Source organism: Gadus morhua, chromosome 18, assembly GCF_902167405.1.
Source record: "Gadus morhua chromosome 18, gadMor3.0, whole genome shotgun sequence".
Classification (NCBI taxonomy): domain Eukaryota; kingdom Metazoa; phylum Chordata; class Actinopteri; order Gadiformes; family Gadidae; genus Gadus; species Gadus morhua.
The window spans coordinates 16032637-16050865 of NC_044065.1; the positions used below are offsets into that span (position 1 = coordinate 16032637).

General features: G+C 43.8%; 2 protein-coding genes and 1 long non-coding RNA gene across 4 annotated transcripts; 1 reads left to right on the plus strand and 2 right to left on the minus strand.

Annotated features, from left to right (window-relative positions):
- Positions 1-4870: 4870 nt before the first annotated feature.
- On the minus strand, positions 4871-11872 carry chad (chondroadherin). The gene is made up of 4 exons (XM_030340273.1): positions 10741-11872; positions 8275-8438; positions 7422-7571; positions 4871-6739 (listed from the first exon to the last, which is right to left on the minus strand). Exons 1-4 carry the CDS (start codon positions 11527-11529, stop codon positions 6730-6732), a joined length of 1113 nt encoding a protein of 370 aa, XP_030196133.1. The 5' UTR covers positions 11530-11872; the 3' UTR covers positions 4871-6729.
- Positions 11873-15039: 3167 nt separating this feature from the next.
- Positions 15040-16515, minus strand: LOC115531171 (uncharacterized). Its single transcript, XR_003973844.1, has 2 exons — positions 16213-16515; positions 15040-15771 (listed from the first exon to the last, which is right to left on the minus strand). It is a non-coding gene; the product is annotated as an uncharacterized LOC115531171 (long non-coding RNA).
- A 120-nt stretch (positions 16516-16635) lies between these two features.
- On the plus strand, positions 16636-18160 carry armc7 (armadillo repeat containing 7). Of its 2 annotated transcripts, none has more exons than XM_030340277.1 (3): positions 16636-16865; positions 17031-17174; positions 17340-18160. In XM_030340277.1, exons 1-3 carry the CDS (start codon positions 16778-16780, stop codon positions 17939-17941), a joined length of 834 nt encoding a protein of 277 aa, XP_030196137.1. In that variant the 5' UTR covers positions 16636-16777; the 3' UTR covers positions 17942-18160. The 2 variants fall into 2 exon arrangements, with proteins under 2 accessions (XP_030196137.1, XP_030196138.1); XM_030340278.1 differs by having other exon boundaries at positions 16640-16865; positions 17368-17919.
- The last annotated feature ends 69 nt before the right edge of the window (positions 18161-18229 follow it).

The window sequence follows — 18229 nt, forward strand, 5'->3', positions numbered from 1 at the left end:
ATGAAACATGAGGGGTGACACTGTCATTTTTCTTTGGTAGTCATGAAAAAAAACATAAGGGGTAACACAGTTGTTTTTTATTGGTCGTCATGAAAAAAAACATAAGGGGTAACACTGTTGTCTTTGTCAAATAAAATATAATGGGTAACACTGTCGTTTTTTATCAGTCGTCATGAAAAACCATAAGGAGTAACACTATCGTTTTTTATTGGTCGTCATGAAAAAAAACATAAGGGGTAACACTGTTGTTTTTTATTGGTCGTCATGAAAAAAAACATAAAGGGTAACACTGTGGTTTTTTATTGGTCGTCATGAAAAAAAACATAAGGGGTAACACTGTTGTTTTTTTATTGGTCGTCATGAAAAAAACATAAGGGGAAAGACTGTTGTTTTTTATTGGTCGTCATGAAAAAAAACATAAGGGGTTACACTGTTGTTTTTTATTGGTCGTCATGAAAAAAAACATAAGGGGTAACACTGTTGTTTTTTATTGGTCGTCATGAAAAAAAACATAAGGGGTCATGAGAGTTGCTGGTGTTGTATTTCCTCGGACAAATGGATGAACAAAATGTTTGCAATGAGTTTCGGATTTGGATATGGATAAACGGGGATTGAAAGAAGACACGCTGTTGATGGTCGAGGAGGACGAAACGGAATAATGAAGTCCTGCAGGTGGGAACATTGTTGTTTTTTATTGGTCGTCATGAAAAAAAACATAAGGGGTAACACTGTTGTCTTTTATTGGACGTCATGAAAAAAACAAAAGGGGTAATACTGTCGATATTTATCAAATAAAACATAGGGGGTAACACTGTTGTTTTTCTTTGGTCGTCATGAAAAAAACCATATGGGGTAACACAGTTGTTTTTTATTGGTCGTCATGAAAAAAAACATAAGGGGTAACACTGTTGTCTTTGTCAAATAAAATATAAGGGGTAACACTGTCGTTTTTTATCAGTCGTCTTGAAAAAACCATAAGGAGTAACACTATCGTTTTTTATTGGTCGTCATGAAAAAAACCATAAGGGGTAACACTGTTGTTTTTTATTGGTCGTCATGAAAAAAAACATAAGGGGTAACACTGTTGTTTTTTATTGGACGTCATGAAAAAAACAAAAGGGTAATACTGTCGATATTTATCAAATAAAACATAGGGGGTAACACTGTTGTTTTTCTTTGGTCGTCATAAAAAAGAACACGAGGGGTAACACTGTCGTTTTTATCAAATGAAACATGAGGGGTGACACTGTCATTTTTCTTTGGTAGTCATGAAAAAAACCATAAGGGGTAACACTGTTGTTTTTTATTGGTCGTCATGAAAAAAAACATAAGGGCTAACACTGTTGTCTTTGTCAAATAAAATGTAAGGGGTAACACTGTCGTTTTTTATCAGTCGTCATGAAAAAACCATAAGGAGTAACACTATCGTTTTTTATTGGTCGTCATGAAAAAAAACATAAGGGGTAACAATGTTGTTTTTTATTGGTCGTCATGAAAAAAAACATAAGGGGTAACACTGTTGTTTTTTATTGGTCGTCATGAAAAAAAACATAAGGGGTAACACTGTTGTTTTTTATTGGTCGTCATGAAAAAAACATAAGGGGTAAGACTGTTGTTTTTTATTGGTCGTCATGAAAAAAAACATAAGGGGTAACACGGTTGTTTTTTATTGGTCGTCATGAAAAAAAACATAAGGGGTAACACTGTTGTTTGTTATTGGTCGTCATGAAAAAAACATAAGGGGTAACACTGTTGTTTTTTATTGGTCGTCATGAAAAAAACATAAGGGGTAACACTGTTGTCATTGTCAAATAAAATATAAGGGGTAACACTGTCGTTTTTTATCAGTCGTCATGAAAAAACCATAAGAAGTAACACTATCGTTTTTTATTGGTCGTCATGAAAAAAAACATAAGGGGTAACACTGTTGTCATTGTCAAATAAAATATAAGGGGTAACCCTGTCGTTTTTTATCAGTCGTCATGAAAAAACCATAAGGAGGAACACTATCGTTTTTTATTGGTCGTCATGAAAAAAAACATAAGGGGTAACACTGTTGTTTTTTATTGGTCGTCATGAAAAATCCATAAGGGGTTACCCGAGTCGGTGTGTTGAGATGAGAAGACAGGCACAGCCGTGTCCTGGAGGAACGGACATTCATGTCCATGCGCTTCTTGAACTTATTACCACTAGATGATGACGCTGAATGTATTCAAATACGTTCAGCCGCTACCACCGGTGTCGTGCTGGCGCAGTGGTTAGCACTGCTGCTTCACAGCCCCAAGGTCCCCGGTTCAAACCCGGTGGGGGTCGGTCTTTCTCTCTTCTCGTGTGGAGCCTGCCTGTCTCTCTCCCCCTGTGTGGAGCCTGTCTCTCTCTCTCCCCGTGTGGAGCCTCCCTGTCTCTCTCTCTCCCCGTGTGGAGCCTGTCTGTCTCTCTCTCCCCGTGTGGAGCCTGTCTGTCTCTATCTCCCCGTGTGGAGCCTGTCTCTCTCTCTCCCCGTGTGGAGCCTGTCTGTCTCTATCTCCCCGTGTGAAGCCTGTCTCTCTCTCTCCCCTTGTGGAGCCTGTCTGTCTCTATCTCCCCGTGTGGAGCCTGTCTCTCTCTCTCCCCATGTCCATTTATTATTTTTATTATTATATATGCAGAGATCATTCTGTGTTGAGTACGCAATGACTAATAAAGAGATGAACCGTCTTAATGTAACGCCAAACAGAACATTCATAAGAATACATTTGATTATATAACTATAATATAGAAGAACACTGGGATTGAACTGGGAGTCAATCTGATGACCTTATGGAAGAAGGGACCTTGGATATGCCCCCACCTAAACACACTCATGCTGCGGCCCCCCCACACACACTCATGGCAGGGGCCCGACCAGACCACCATGGCTGCGGCTCCCCCTCACACACTCATGGATGGGCCCCCCCTAACACACACTCATGGCTGCCCCCCCAGACCAGCTTGGCTGTACCTAATAACTTAACAGTGAGGTTCAGATCCTGGTGGAGGAAAAGCGTTGTGAAAAACCCCAGTTGGAGGAGGTAGAGGAGGAAGAGGAGGTGGAGGTAGAGGAGGTGGAGGGGGTGGAGGAGGTGGAGGAGGAAGAGGAGGTTGAGGTAGAGGAGGTGGAGGAGGTGGGGGAGGTGGAGGAGGTGCAGTGTGAGAGTGTGAGGCGCTGGGAATAGAACGCTACGCCGTCTTTAGTGAAGCTCCTCCTCCTCGTGGAGGGGACGACCGATAAAAAACAACAGTGTTACCCCTTATGTTTTTTTTCATTACGACCAATAAAATTACAACAGTGTTAGCCCCTATGTTTTATTTGATGAATTTCGACATTTCAACAGAAGACATCAACCGGACTTGAACCCAGGTCTCCAGGGGGTTAGGCAGAGTGCACTCCAATGCACCACTGAGGCGAAGACAAAACCAATTAATCAATCATCAATAAAGAGGATATACATGACATTAAAATGTATGTTTGTCAATTTTGTTTCTGTTGATATGGATCCTCCTGGGTCTGAAATAAAGAATTATTATTATGTGTGTATTTCTATTATTTCCCTTGTGTTTTTTTTCATGACGACCAATAAAAAACAACAGTGTCCCCTTATATTTTATTTGACAAAGACAACAGTGTTACCCCTTTATGTTTTTTTCATGACGACCAATAAAAAACGACAGTGCTATCCCTTATGTTTTATTTCATGACGACCGATTAAAAACGACAGTGTTACCCCTTATGGTTTTTTTTATGACGACCGATAAAAAACGTCAGTGTTACCCCTTATGTTTTTTTTCATGACGACCAATAAAAAAGGACAGTGTTACCCCTTATGTTTTTTTTCATGACTACCGATAAAAATTCGACAGTGTTACCCCTTATGGTTTTTTTTATGACGACCGATAAAAAACGTCAGTGTTACCCCTTATGTTTTTTTTCATGACGACCGATAAAAAACGACAGTGTTACACCTTATGTTTTTTTTCATGACGACCGATAAAAAACTTCAGTGTTACCCCTTATGTTTTTTCCCATGACGACCATGAAGGTCACTCGAGGTCACTCGAGTCATGGCTCGTCACGTGCCTCACCCTACAGCCAATGAACTGTGAAAAACGAAATGACGCTGTAGTGGAACGAACCATATATGTTTATGGTGGTCCCGGTGGGTCTAGCCCCACCAGGAAGTAAAATAATCTCCGTCCACTTCAACCATGGACATGTGAAGTCTGACTTCAACAGAGAAACACTCTGAGCATGCGCATTTCAATATTTCAAGTCCAATACACATTGCATTGGGCTGGTGGGGCTAGAGAGCCCCTCTTGCCCCTCCAGACGAACTCAGCCGGAAGAAGCAAGCCAGGGTCGTCTAAAAATTAAATAAAAGCGGAGATTATTTTTTTATATAAATATATATAAAATAATATATATATTTTTTCATTTTCATCGGTCAGTCGCCACTGGTTGGGCATGGGTTCAAGTTTATCGCAATTAAACGTGAACCAATAAAAGCGAAGCACTCACTAATGGTAATGAGGTGCTTTAAAGTAAGGCTTTCTCAGCAGTGCTAATGGTGGTTCCACTGAAGTTGGGAATGGAAGGTACATTGGGTGTCAAACTAATAGTAGGCTAGCAGGCTGGATGAACTAATACATATTCCCTGATAATCTTTAATCGTTTTAGTATTTTTTACTAGTTAAGTAATATGATGCAATTTCAGCTCTTGTTAAACAGAGAGAAGGGTTTCCATTTAGTTGTTGTTTGGTAATTAAAGTTCCTTGGGTCCATGCGAATAAGGAATGAATGCCCTGCTGGTACAGAATAAGTGTGCGTTTTCAAAGCGTTCATAACAAAGACGACTCAGTTTTGGAAGCTTTTATTATTTGATGTGAGCAATTATCACTCCCCAAAGTCAAGGAAACTGCAAAGAAGGTTTTTGTGCATCAGAAATCTCTCCACATTTAACACATGACATATCAACCCTTAATATTTGGTCCATAATTGTTAATTATTTTTTCAATAATTAATCGAATATTTGAGACATAAAAAGGTTAGTGAATATGACAAAAACACAATGGCACCGAGCATAGCATAAAGATGACCAACTCGAATTTGTTTCAGTAAATATCAACTTAATATGATGATGCTAAACTAAACAGCCTCCAAACCAATGGTTCAGCTGTGGGAGTCCTCACACAACTTGCTCATAAGTCCCAAAGTAGGACTATGTGAAGACTATCTGGATGCTGCTTCCAGCCTACAGATAGTCTCCTCATATCCCAGCACTGACCCAATGTTCCCCTTGACTCTGCATAGCCTCCTCCCTTACCCACAACCGCCCCTCCTTGCTCTCCTAAAAACACCCCTCCAACGCACTTATTGTACGTTGTCCGTCCTGGCACTTAATGCACACACTTATTGACTGTATGGTGTACATCCTGGCACTTTAAAAAAGTACTTGGCATTATGGAGCGTATTTTCCTAGCTATCTTGGTGGTATACGGGGAATGTGCGGCTAGGTTAACCTAGCCATTTCAATAACAATATCTTTACTGTGCCAACAGCGATATATTGTTGTGACCCTTCACCTAACAAATGCACTTAAGTGAGTCGCTTTGGATAAAAGCATCTGCTAAATGCCCTTATTGTGAATGTCATGTTAAAACCATGGGACCCCGAGCCCATCATACATCTACACCTGCTAGTTGTACGGTTCACCTCACAAAAACCTCTACTTTCCCGAGGCTGTGTGGTGTAGACTGATCCTCAATAAGTAGCAGGAGTGTGTTAGTTCCCTAGAGGCTGGTGGGGAATGAAGTGACCCACATGGAGGCCAGAGGAGGGGTCAGGGGTCGTGGGGTGTGATGGGGTCAAGCTGGGCTCCAATTGGAGGTACCAAGGGAAAACAAACATGGCTGCTTAAGGTTAGCAGTAAGAAGTTTCACAAATGACTTGACATGACAAAAAATAAATGAAAGGAGATGGATTTTTGGATACAGTTCTGTTTTCTCTGCGGTATGTGCAGTTTATAGTCATTGCCAATGCACTGAAAGTAAAAGGGACTTAAATCAATGCCATGTCGCGCAGTATAAAATGGAACTTTTTGTTTGAGTTGTTCCAAAAGCTGTCTCACCAGTAAAAAGTAATGTTAATCTCATTAGGATCTGGAGAGGGAAATGAACGCGGTATAAACATATATATATATTTTTTTTTGATATTTCAACTTTTAGTTTTATTGAAACTCGTAAGAATTCGGTGTAGCACGCATGTATCACATACTTTTGCATTAACCTTGCTCTCATAGGAATGACGTTGTTTCAAACAACTCGCAACTGAAGAAACTCTTTGATTGATCGCCGCTTCTATATAAAACATGTTTTTATTGAATCTTATAGTTTGTATATTAAAGCATTAAGTATTTTTAGTTTGTTTGGGTGTTTCTGTTTCTGTAAGTTCATGAGTGTGCGAACATTAACACGCGTTGCCGCATTTGAGTGTGTGCGTGTGTGTGTGTGTGTGTGTGTGTGTGCGTGTGTGTGTGTGTGTGTGTGTGTGTGTGTGTGTGTGTGTGTGTGTGTGTGTGTGTGTGTGTGTGTGTGTGTGTGTGTGTGTGTGCGTGTGAGTGAGTGAGTGTGTTTGTGTGTGTGAGTGTGTGTGTTGGTCTTGCAGCACATGTAGCGTAGCGTTCTTTCGAGCGTGGCGGGTCACCTGACCGCCCCTCAGCGTAGCCTGCAGAAGGACACAAGAAAGAGAGGCTGAGTCAAGCAAGTGTTTCCCCTGGCCAGAGTCTCCAGCTGGACACACCACTAGCTGTAACGCAGAGCTGGAAGGGAAACGGCCCAGATGGGGACCGGGAACCCAGAGTTCTCTGGAAATTTGGAAGAAACATCAAGAGGTTATGTCCAAACCCTCCATTCCTTTGTGAATCCAGCTACAAGCCGCTCCAAAACATCTCCCAGTGTAAACAGCTGGGATTTAAAATGGGACTGACCTCTACAACCAATGCTATGTAATGAACAATATTATGTTTGAAGCTGAATTATGCCATGTTCGGTGTGGATCATCTCCCTAAATGTCAGAACACATTTTGTTATTCCTGTTATTACTTTGGTCTCCAATATGTTGACTGACTGTGGAGTGACTATGGAGGGAGTGTGGAATGGCTGTGTGGAATGACTTCGGAGTGACTATGGAGTGGGTAGACTGACTGGGGAGTGAGTGGAGTGACTTTGGAGGGACAGTGGAGTGAGTGTGGAGTGACTGAGGAGTGACTGTGGAGTGATTGGAGTGACTTTGGTCGGACAGTTGAGTGACTGTGGAGTGAGTGACGTGAGTAGAGTGACTGTGGAGTGGGTGACGTGAGTAGAGTGACTGTGGAGTGACTGTGGAGTGAGTGACGTGACTGTGTCACCTGTTCAATTGGGGCTCTGTGTCCTTCTTGGCCTTCTTGGTCTTGACTTTGCAGCCACTGAAGGCACTGCTGTCTCTGACCTGCTTGCCTTTCTGCAGCACTGGTGAGGCACACAGGGCGTCTGGGCGGATGCGACTGGAATCCATCCACCTGTCCACAGCAGGAGAAGAAGACCATGAATCGGTTGGTGACTAGCTCTACCAAGGTCATGTTTGATTAACAGCAAAACAAAAGAACAAAAGGGGATTGGATTTCTTTTTTTACAAATGATGGAAATGGTGAAATGAACAGATGTTTTGTATTCAGATTTGTTGTTCTATCATTTGATTTTGGTATTATATTTATGAAGCGATTTTCAGCAAATTGTAGATGCATCTCATTGATGAGCACGGAGCGATTAGGCATCTTGCTCAAGTATGATATGAACACTGAACCAAAGACCTTAAGACCCAACCAAGCCACTGTGCTACCCCCTACAACTAGAATACAGTTATGGTACCTGTGTAGATACATGTATAGTCTATTTACGGTACGAGTATAGTCTACGCATGGTATGTGTACAATCTATGTACGTTACGCGTCTAGTCTGTATTGTACGTGTCTAGTGTGTATGGTATGTGTATGATGTGTGTATGGCCTATGTACCTTTCATGCCTAGTGTGTATGGTATGTGTACGGTGTGTGCATGGCCTGTGTACGGTACGTGGTCTAGTGTGTATGGTATGTGTCTAGTGTGTATGTATGTGTACAGTGTTGTGTATGGCCTGTGTGCGGTACGTGTCGAGTGAGTATGGTTTGTGTACAGTGTTGTGTATGGCCTGTGTGCGGTACGTGTTTGCCGTGTCCCGGGTACCGTCGGAGCGGGGCCAGGGTGCAGGAGCAGGTCCAGGGGTTCTGGGCCAGGGTGAGGTTGGTGAGGGTGCTGAACTCCAGGCTCCTGGGCAGGGACCTCAGCTTGTTGCCCTCCAGGCGCAGGGACTTGACCGCCGTCACGCCGGTGAACGCACCGTCTGAGAACTGAGGACCCCAACAGAAACGCATTGGACCTCAATGTACGCATCTTCCCCTTTGTCCTCCGGGGATGTCAACCCTAGCGTTTGTAGTTTATGATGTATCTGTGCAGCTGTGAAAAATGGGCAACAGGTTCGAGGCCACATTCGCAGACGATGTTTGATATACATCCAAGCAAACCAGAGCTGAACCTGAATTTCCACCTAAGGTGCAGCCTGTGTTTGTGCCAAGGCCCAGAGCTGTAGGAGAGCTATGTACAGAAGCATACAGCACGGAGAGCTACATAGCTCTGGCCATTTGGCTTCAGAGCAGAGCTGCAGACCATCACCTCCTAAACAGTCTTCATCCTGTCAGCTTTGATGTTCCTAAAGAGGCAGAGGAAGGTGTGCTCCGAACGGGCCTTTGATTTATCATCGTCTTCAATTCTCCCTGCAGTTGAGCAGCTGTCAACTTGTGCTTTGGAAATTTCCACTGCAGTGGCTGGAGCAAATATGAGGAGAGGTGGAGGCAGGGTGCGCTGACGGAGAACATTAGAGGAGGTGGAGGCTGAGGGAGGACATAAGAGGAGAGGTGGAGTCTTGGTAGGTGAAAGGAGAACATTAGAGGAGAGGTTGAGGCTGGAGGAGAACATCAGAGAGGAGGTGGAGGTTCGGGGAACCCATTAGAGGAGGTGAAGGCTGGAGCAGATCATTAGAGGAGAGGTGGAGGCCGGGTATTAAAGTAGTGGAAGATGGATGACTTCCAGCATGGGTAGGTTGTTTTTCTCTTTCTCCTGCACTCTCTCTCTCTCTCTCTCTCTCTCTCTCTCTCTCTCTCTCTCTCTCTCTCTCTCTCTCTCTCTCTCTCTCTCTCTCTCTCTCTCTCTCTCTCTCTCTCTCCCTCTCTCTCTCTCCTCCCTCTCTGGTCCACTCCTCTGCCAGGAAAGGCTTGCAAAGGGCCCAATTGTCCATTCACAGAGGGCACTGCTGGGCTAAAAATACTGGCTTCATCGTGGGACGTGGAACACCCCCCCGTCCCCCCCGTCCCCCCGCCCCCTCCGTCGCACTCTATTTACCTGTCTGCTAACCTCTGCTGACCTGTTTACAAGTCCCTCCGAGGTGATAGGAGAGCACATACAGAGCTGAAAATAACACCTTGTGCAATAAATAGCCTGGGACATGCTTGGCCAGAGTCCAGCAAATAAAAACAACCTAGTAATACCCGCATTTGGCCTGGAAAGTGGCTTAATCCATCTGGCTGTATTTGCTCCACCACCGCCCCTCTCCCACCGACCAGCCCCACCCACATCCCCTGCTGTTACCACCTGGTTCTCACACAGTCACCAAGCTCCCAGTGAGTTTGTTATTTCACAATTTCCACCCCCGTCTCCGATGTCTCAATAGTGTGGCAAAAGGTTCGTGCAAGTATCGGATCAACCTCAAATATGCTCTGAAATGAGACATGAATGGCACGGCGACCGAGACACAGAGCGTTTACTGTACGCTGTTCAATGTAGAAATGTAGGTGCTGAATAAACAGCCGGAGAGTTCGCTGTTTGCTGTGCAGTCACAGCCCACTCACATCTGTATCATATCTGAGAATCATCTCTGGAGGTATGGCATGCTGTGGTGATACTCTTTAAGAGAGCTCTTTATTTTGACTTCTAAACTGGAGAGTTGTAACAACTCAAAGATTGTGTCCTGAGACACACATTGACCAAAAAAAAACAGAGGGACACCACTGATGGATACCATTGATGGTTAAATAATACATATACTTACTGTTCTATCGTTAATGCTTGAACGATGCTCAAAAATAAGTATTTACCATTCTGGCATGGTTCCATCATTCTATTAAAACATAAACCACGCAGTCGGTATGTGTCGTTGTTAGCCCGTGCCCTGGGGTTAACTACATGGGCTGCTAACAGCACACCGTGGCCTGGGAGAGGCTAAAGGTTGTGGTCACATGTGGCACATTTGCATATTTTGTAAATATGTCTGTGGGAAAGGAAAAGGAGATGTTTGCCCAAGTCACACAAATGGTCGCTCTCAAATGAGATATACATTTTTGGATCGTTAAAAGATTTTTGGTGCTATACTGATCACTTGAAATTTTACACCAGTGATGGTTTTATCCCTTCAAAATATTTGAAATACATAAAACAATATTTTCGGTTGCGACTGATTGCCACACATTGTGTTTTTTTACACACAATTGAAAGGGTCTGAACAAATATATCATGGTCGGCCCGTGGTGAAAATCCATATCGTAACACAATATCTCTGATCCTCAATTTCCTGGCCTCCATCTCGTCTCAACAGCCTACCTTCATCAGACCCATGTTATCCAGGTGCAGCCTCTCCATGTAGCGTCCGAAGCTCTGGAAGGCCAGGTCCGGGATGTTCCTCATGGGGTTCCTGCCCAGAGTGAGCTCCTCCACCACCCTCAGCTTGCTCATGGCGGCGAGGGGGTAGGAGGTCAGCCTGTTCCGGTCCAGGTGCAGGATGGCCAGGTTCTCCACGTCGTCCAGAGAGCCCGGCTGCAGGGCGCTCAGCTGATTGCCGCTCATGTGCAGCCACCGCAGGTCCTTGGCCCCCGTGAAGGTCCCCGGCCGGATCTCCTGGAGCCGGTTGTCGTTGAGCTGCAGGATGAACAGGTTGACCATGGGCGCGAACACGCCCTTGGGCAGGTCGGCGATGCGGTTGCCGTCCAGGTAGAGGTAGGTGAGCTCCGCCAGGTCTTCGAAGGCGCCGGGCTTGATGCTGGCGATGTCGTTGTTGGACAGGTAGAGGTAGACGAGCTTCTTGAGCCCCTTGAAGGCCTGGCCGGCGACCTCGCGGATCTGACAGTGCTGCAGGTGCAGCGACACCAGGCCCGTGCTCTCGCTGAAGGAGCCCGAGGGCAGGCTGCCCAGGGGGTTTCTCTGCATGTTGAGCAGCCTGGTGGCCTCCGACACCCGGGGGATCTTCTTCAGGCCCACGTTGTCGCAGATGACGTGCTGGAGGTCCCCGTGGCAGTGGCACTGGCTGGGGCATGTCGCCGGGGCTGCATGGGCCGTGGGCGCCAGCACCAGGAGACAGCTCCCCAGCAGCAGTAAGGAAGACGCCCAACACATGCCTCTCACCTGGCGATCACAGAAACGCCAACAGGCTGCAAAGCCGTCCGTTACCCTTTACCTTTCGGAGCTCGGACAACAACCTGCTGTGAAAAAGATCTTTTTTAAAAGGAAAAGCCGAGCCCGTTGCAGAGGTAGAGGGTGTGAGAGAGAAAGAGAGAGAGAGAGAGAGAGAGAGAGAGAGAGAGAGAGAGAGAGAGAGAGAGAGAGAGAGAGAGAGAGAGAGAGTGAGAGAGAGAGAGAGGAGAGAAGGGTAGAGGCAAAAGGTGAACTGGTGGGTATGTGAGAAAGCGGAGAGAAGGTTGTGTGACTTTGAGAGAAGCAGAGCGGTGCAGCGAGACGCTTTGAGACGAGGGCGGCAAGTCGACAGAACACAGCAGTATTTATAACATTTATTTGAAGGGAGGCAAAGAAACCTGAGGAGGGCTCTTACAGGGTTCGGACATTGAAAATAAAAGGAAGTTAGGTGTCTTATCAGGATTCAAAACTATAATCAACAGTTGACTGTTCCCTGACATAAAACATACCAATAGGAATAATTAAATAGAATAAAAATAAGTGATATTCATAGGTATAGATACAATTTTAGAATGCAATATAATACATATTTGTTAACAATGTGCATAACCATATGAATAGTGACAATATCATGTAATTTGTTATACATGCATTAGTATTATACAGATCAGAGGAGCATGTCTCCTTGTCTGTCAAGGATATTAGGTTTGGTACATGGAGACGCCGGGTCGGGCATCGCTATTGTTTGCCAGTCTGGTGTCAGGAAACAGACACTCCTGTGTTTTATAAACTAAAATATCTTCCAGATGTTTGGCAAGGTGTTTCAAGTCATAACAATTGGAAAGGTTCTCTCTTTCTCAGTTTTTCTTCCCCGTCTCGCCGAGAAGTGAAGGTTCTTAGATGCCAACGTTTAATTCTATGCTTATTTTTTTCGCCTCTTTATGTAAGGAGTGGACTCTTATATAAAGGGTCTCTGTGGTGCACCTTGGGACGGGCTGGGGCGATTGGGGCTATTGAGTTTCCGTAGTTCAGGATGGAAAAGGTAGGAGCCACAGAGTTATGTTCAAGGTTACGCTCAAGGTGTGTCGCTGCAAGGAATGCTGGGTTATGCAGCGGAGCCCCTCCAGCCCCCAGCTCTGAGGGGCTTTAGGTGGATAGATGGAGGAGGTGATGAGGACATGCCTCTGTGCCCTGCCGGCCTCTACCCCTTGGCTCTGGCCCCCGACTGCCATGGCCACCCAGATGGATGGATTTCTGTAGAGGCCCGTCTCTCCACCCAGGATAACTGGAATCTAGAGTTTGCTCAAGAAATTTAACATTTTATTGGGAATGTCACATCTTCGATAAAGAAATGTCCAAGTAGACATTCGCAGCATCTGCTTCCCTCCTGCATCTCCTTTTCTGTCCACCAGGAAAACATAAATCAGATGGACCTTAAACAGAACAGTGTATGCATCAGTATGTGCATTACACCTGCATATTGTGTCTTGCGTGGAACAGCACCATGACCCACTAAAACGTTCACAGTATTAATCTTAACCAAAGTTAAGCAAAACTAAATAAAACAACTATTACTAATTGTGGTTGTAATTCAATCAATGTGTTTCACATTTTGTAATTTCTTGTTCATTTTAATGTTTGCATTAACTTTCTTAAAGCTAGGTTAGGCAATTTAGAGAAACCAGCCAGAGTAAACTATTTTCAAAAGAAAGTATCCTTCTCAGGCCTACCTCAGAAGCCACTCGCCCAAAACACGTGACAGCACAACAGGTCTGCCTAGCCTTGTGGAAGACCCCTGTCAGGCGCAATGGGTACAATGCATGGGCATGTGAGTGCAGATAGCTAGGTAGGTAGGGAGATGGACAGGTAGGCCAGCGTATCGTTTCATTCAGGCTGAATAAAATGATTACAGATCTGCGACAGCCACAGATACTGGGACTTTAATATTATTATTATTTAGGAATTTGTTGCATATTAATTGTTTTGAGTTGTGTATATGTGTCATATAGCCCTTATTCTGTATATTTTAGTGTTTAATGTGTAAAAATATCATCAAACTAATAATTACGTACATTGATCAAGTAGGTCAATGTACTCATCGTATATTTATTTAATTTGGATTTAAATCAGAGGACATGGAGAATAGTCTCGCTAATGGAAAGAAAATGTTCTGCACCCGAGATGTTGAATTGTCGAAATGTTTGAATTCACAGAATCTACTTTTCCCCCTCAACTCGATAAGATTCAGAAGATCAAACTAAGTGAGAAGGTGGAGAGATTAGTTAGATTTGGATGAAAGAAAAAGGAAATGATTTCTTGTTGGAATGTAAGAAGCTAACACATATTTTCCCTCTTCTTCCTGTTCTGTCACCAGGTCTAGACGGAGAGATTCCAGGAGACGCCCATGGCATTGTATCGGGACTTTGAATATACAGATCAAATGTTAGAAATATTTGAACCGTCACCCAAAATAATGGTTGCAACAATAAACAGAGAATTTCCGAAGAATCCAGGGACGATTTTGATTAGACCCAGGTGTTGCAAACCAAACTATTTAATCCACAAATTCACTTTCATAATACGTTATCAGAGTTGAACATGTGTATACCTTTTTTTCACCAAACTGACAAGCAGATATACAATTTTTTGACTTTAAATTCCATTCAGACCGACACACACACACACAGACCAAGGTACATGCAACGAGTACATACCTGGCACTGGGCAGCAGGATCGCATGTCGTCTAGACCGGAGTTTAAGACCAGGAATAGCTCTTAGGGGCCCGGATCAAAACAAACAAGGGCTCCTGGCTCATGGCTCCGGCCTCCACTCTTTGGATTCCTTGGGTTTCTATTTTGGATCGAGATGTGATTCCAACATTTTTCTCATGCAGCACTAAATAATAGTTCCCGTCAGTTTTCAATGTCTTGCTCTTGAGAAACCACTGAAATATTAAATAATCAAAGGGAGAGGAATGCTCCCAGTTAGCAAACCAGTTGCCAGATACACCAAAATAATTTGCCATTGTTCAGGATATTTGTGTCGTTTAGTTATTTATCTTAGACTAGGTGTGAGCTGTGGATAATTTAGTACATTTATTTGGATGTGCTTTTGCATAAATCTATAAAGCAGAGACTGATTGTTGCCAATAACAGAAATTCCTTTGCTGGATTCCTTGCTGAGAAAGGCCTCAGTGTCGCCCTCATGTGGTTATTTAAAACCCCGCATTCTTCATTACCTCCTCCAGTCATACACCAATACGCTATTATCCCGTCCTTAAATTACAATTTAATCCCTATCAATTCGTAGGTTCTTATTAAAGACTTAATACGATAGAATACGATACACTGCGTTTCTGTATCTCATTTTTGAAGTGTATGCTATCTACATCCTTTGTGAATAGACATACATGCGACTGAACGTCTGGCCCCAGAAGGATATGGGGCACCGTTTGTAAAGTTTTACTTAAAAAAAAAAAAGGGACACGGAAATTTGCAGTGCATTTGGGTGGGGCGTTTATTTGCTAAATATAGGAAAAATTAAGCAACACTCAAGCTCAATCTGGAACAAGTGAAGTCGTTTTTTGAGCAGCAAAATTTGACAAACGACGCCTAATAGAAGGATTCCCCTTCATTCAGACTTTCAAAAGTTAAAAGAATCATGGACTTTGTTGGAACCACTTCACATTTACTATTTACGTTTTTTTAATCCAATGTTCATTGAATAATGTTGTATCAAATCCTACAATCGATTTACATCATTGTTTTAGAACTGGGAAATAATTCAATTCTTACATAATGAGGTGAAGAAGGAAAAAAACGAAATTGAAAAAACAATTAATTCGTCTTACAACAATACTCTCTTGCATGAGTGGACTTTTAAGAGACTCGATTCCATGCATGCAGAGCTCGAACCGCTAATACATTGTTTGCTCCCTTTACAAATTGATAGAGTGAACCCCTATCGGATAGTCCTGGGCAACATTGGTCAAGCTTTAATTTCGATTTGGCCATCAATCAATTTGTCCATTTTGAAAAGCAATTGATGAGAGTTCTAGGAATGGTCTCCAACTGGACATGGGTACTTTGACTCAAGCTCCTCCCTTCTTCTCCATCAGGTGCTCTATCTGCTTCTGTCTCCTTTCCAGGACCTCCTGCAGCTTTGCATCATTGCGGGCCCGCTCCTTGGCTCTGAGCTCTTCCACGTCCCCGAAGAACATATTGCTGGGGGAGGATACCAATAATAAATTACATTAGATATACCGCAATCAATTCTATGGCACAGAAGAAAGACATTCCTTTTGTTTAACTCCAGTCCCCAGATGTCCTGTATCCCAAGGACTTCAGTCCCCGCCTGAGGTCCTTCTGGGTTTTTCGGGAACCTGGACCCTGTGGTCCATGGCACTTTGGGCCCCGTACTGGGATCCTTGGAACCAAACCCAACCCATGAACAAACCCTAACCAAAATTTCAAAAACCTTAAAACCAGACGTTTAAACTAAACCCTGACCTTAAAACCTAACCCTATCAGTAAACTAAACCTATCCAGATACTCTAACCAGAACATTGTACATGACTATTTTCACCTGGATAGCTGTCATTAAAGCAATTAATTATCATCACATTATCCACGCGACCCAGTCAATGAGGAGCTAAAAACCCATACCTGTTGTAGAAGACAGTGGTCAGTCCTATGATCAGCGTCCCAAACAAAATCGGTTTAGCGAGACGTTTCCCAGCGGACAACTGTGGTGGATTCATTGTAAATTGCACGACAAAATACAATAATATAGCCTTTCAATTACGGTCAAAGTAACCATACACACAGTGGCAAAGTTACACAACACACACACGCCCCCCACACAGTTGTCACATTGACCTTTCTCGCCGCAAAAGATCAACCACGACTTCCGTTCCACTTTTATTATAAAAGGTTTGAGGTAAAATTATGTAGCCAATATTTTCTATAAATAGTATAATGTCAGAAGAATGGTCGAGTACATTTAGAGCCAACATATTGCTTGAGGTTATCCATGGTTTCTATAGCATTGTAGCGCGGAACCTTGTTCGTGACAAGGTTCCGCCAACAAGTTTCAGTGACGGACCAGTGCGTTACGCTGCTTCCGCCCGATACAGGACGTTGTTATTTGTTTACAATTTGAGCGGTTTTATTAGCTTATTCCTTGAGTCCTAATAAGTCTTCAATCTGATAATGAACATCGTTTATAAAAATGTCCAGGAAACGCTCCTCTGACCGGTCTGATAGGTTTGACTATTTGCAAACGCTGGTAACTGAATTTCAAGACACTGATAATGATGGTAAGTGCTACTTGGTTTTGTATATGAAATAGTATATAACACATTCTGATAATTTCCTGCTTATTGAACATGAACAACAGAAAAAGAAAAATTTCCAAAACGAATATTAAGTTAATCCGTGTATAACAACCTCTCTCACATTTTAATATGTTATATTTGTTATAGAGGCAAAGGAGCAAGTCTTGGCAAACCTGGCCAACTTTTCATACGACCCGAAAAACATGGAAGATTTGAGGATGCTGCAAGTGACTGATCTATTTTTGGACATGCTCACCGAAGATAACGAGAACTTTGTGGAGTTTGGAATGGGTGAGAGAGAAAAGCACACACAATACTGAATCCCTAGTATACATATGTGTATTCACTACTTTCCCATCTGTAATGAATAAAGTACATTTTTTGTAATGTATTCCACTAGCGTGCATCCTCAACCTCTGATATCAAACGGTTTCATTTAAAGCATTCACCCAACAGCTGCTCTGTATGTTCCCGGCGCTCCAAGGTGGACTATGCAACCTCAGCATGGACCGGGAGTGCCGGGACCTCATCCTGGAGAGCGGAGGGATCCCGCTGGTCACCGCCTGCCTCTCCGGCCGCAGAGAGGAGATCGTCCTCTCCGCCATCACCACCCTCATGAACCTGACCACGGCGGCGTCGCGGCCCCAGGTCACAGGGCTGGCCGTGGTGCAGTGCATGCTGCGCTTCTCCCTGTCAGAGAGCCCCCGCCTGCGCAACCTGGCCTGCGTGTTCCTGCAGGACTGCTGCACGGAGCCGCAGGTGGCCCGGGCGCAGGAGACCATGCCGGACGGCCCGCACACGGTGCTGGGGATCCCGCTGCCCGCGGATTCGGGCCCCTGAGACGCGCTGCTGTGTCCCTTGGGGTGCCGTGTCCCTGGGGTGCCGTAGTCCTGAGGTGCCCTCACCCTGGGGTGCTGTCTCCCTGCAGATTTCTTCCTTTTTATGGGAGAGTGAATCATCTCTCTGCGAGAGGAACCTTGTTTGGGTTTTGTTGCTTATTAAAACTGTGCATTTTTTTTTGGTTATTTGATATTAAAAGAATTGCAAAAAAATGTTGATTCGTCATATAGTTTTTACTTTTGAAAATGGAAGGCTAGTCTATTGTGTCAAACATTGAATATACAAGTGAATACTGAATCAGTTGTTACTTTGGGATGTTATAATTGGGTAAGACTGGGGCAGTCAATGTGATTATTTGCCACATGAGGGCGACAAAGCAGCCTTCTCTGCAAGACGATTTTCGTAGATTCATATTAAAGATTTATTTCCCAACTAAACGTCCTCATTTTAAATTAATGGTCTTAAAAGCTGTGTTTAGCGACATTCTTCTATGCATGTATTCCAGT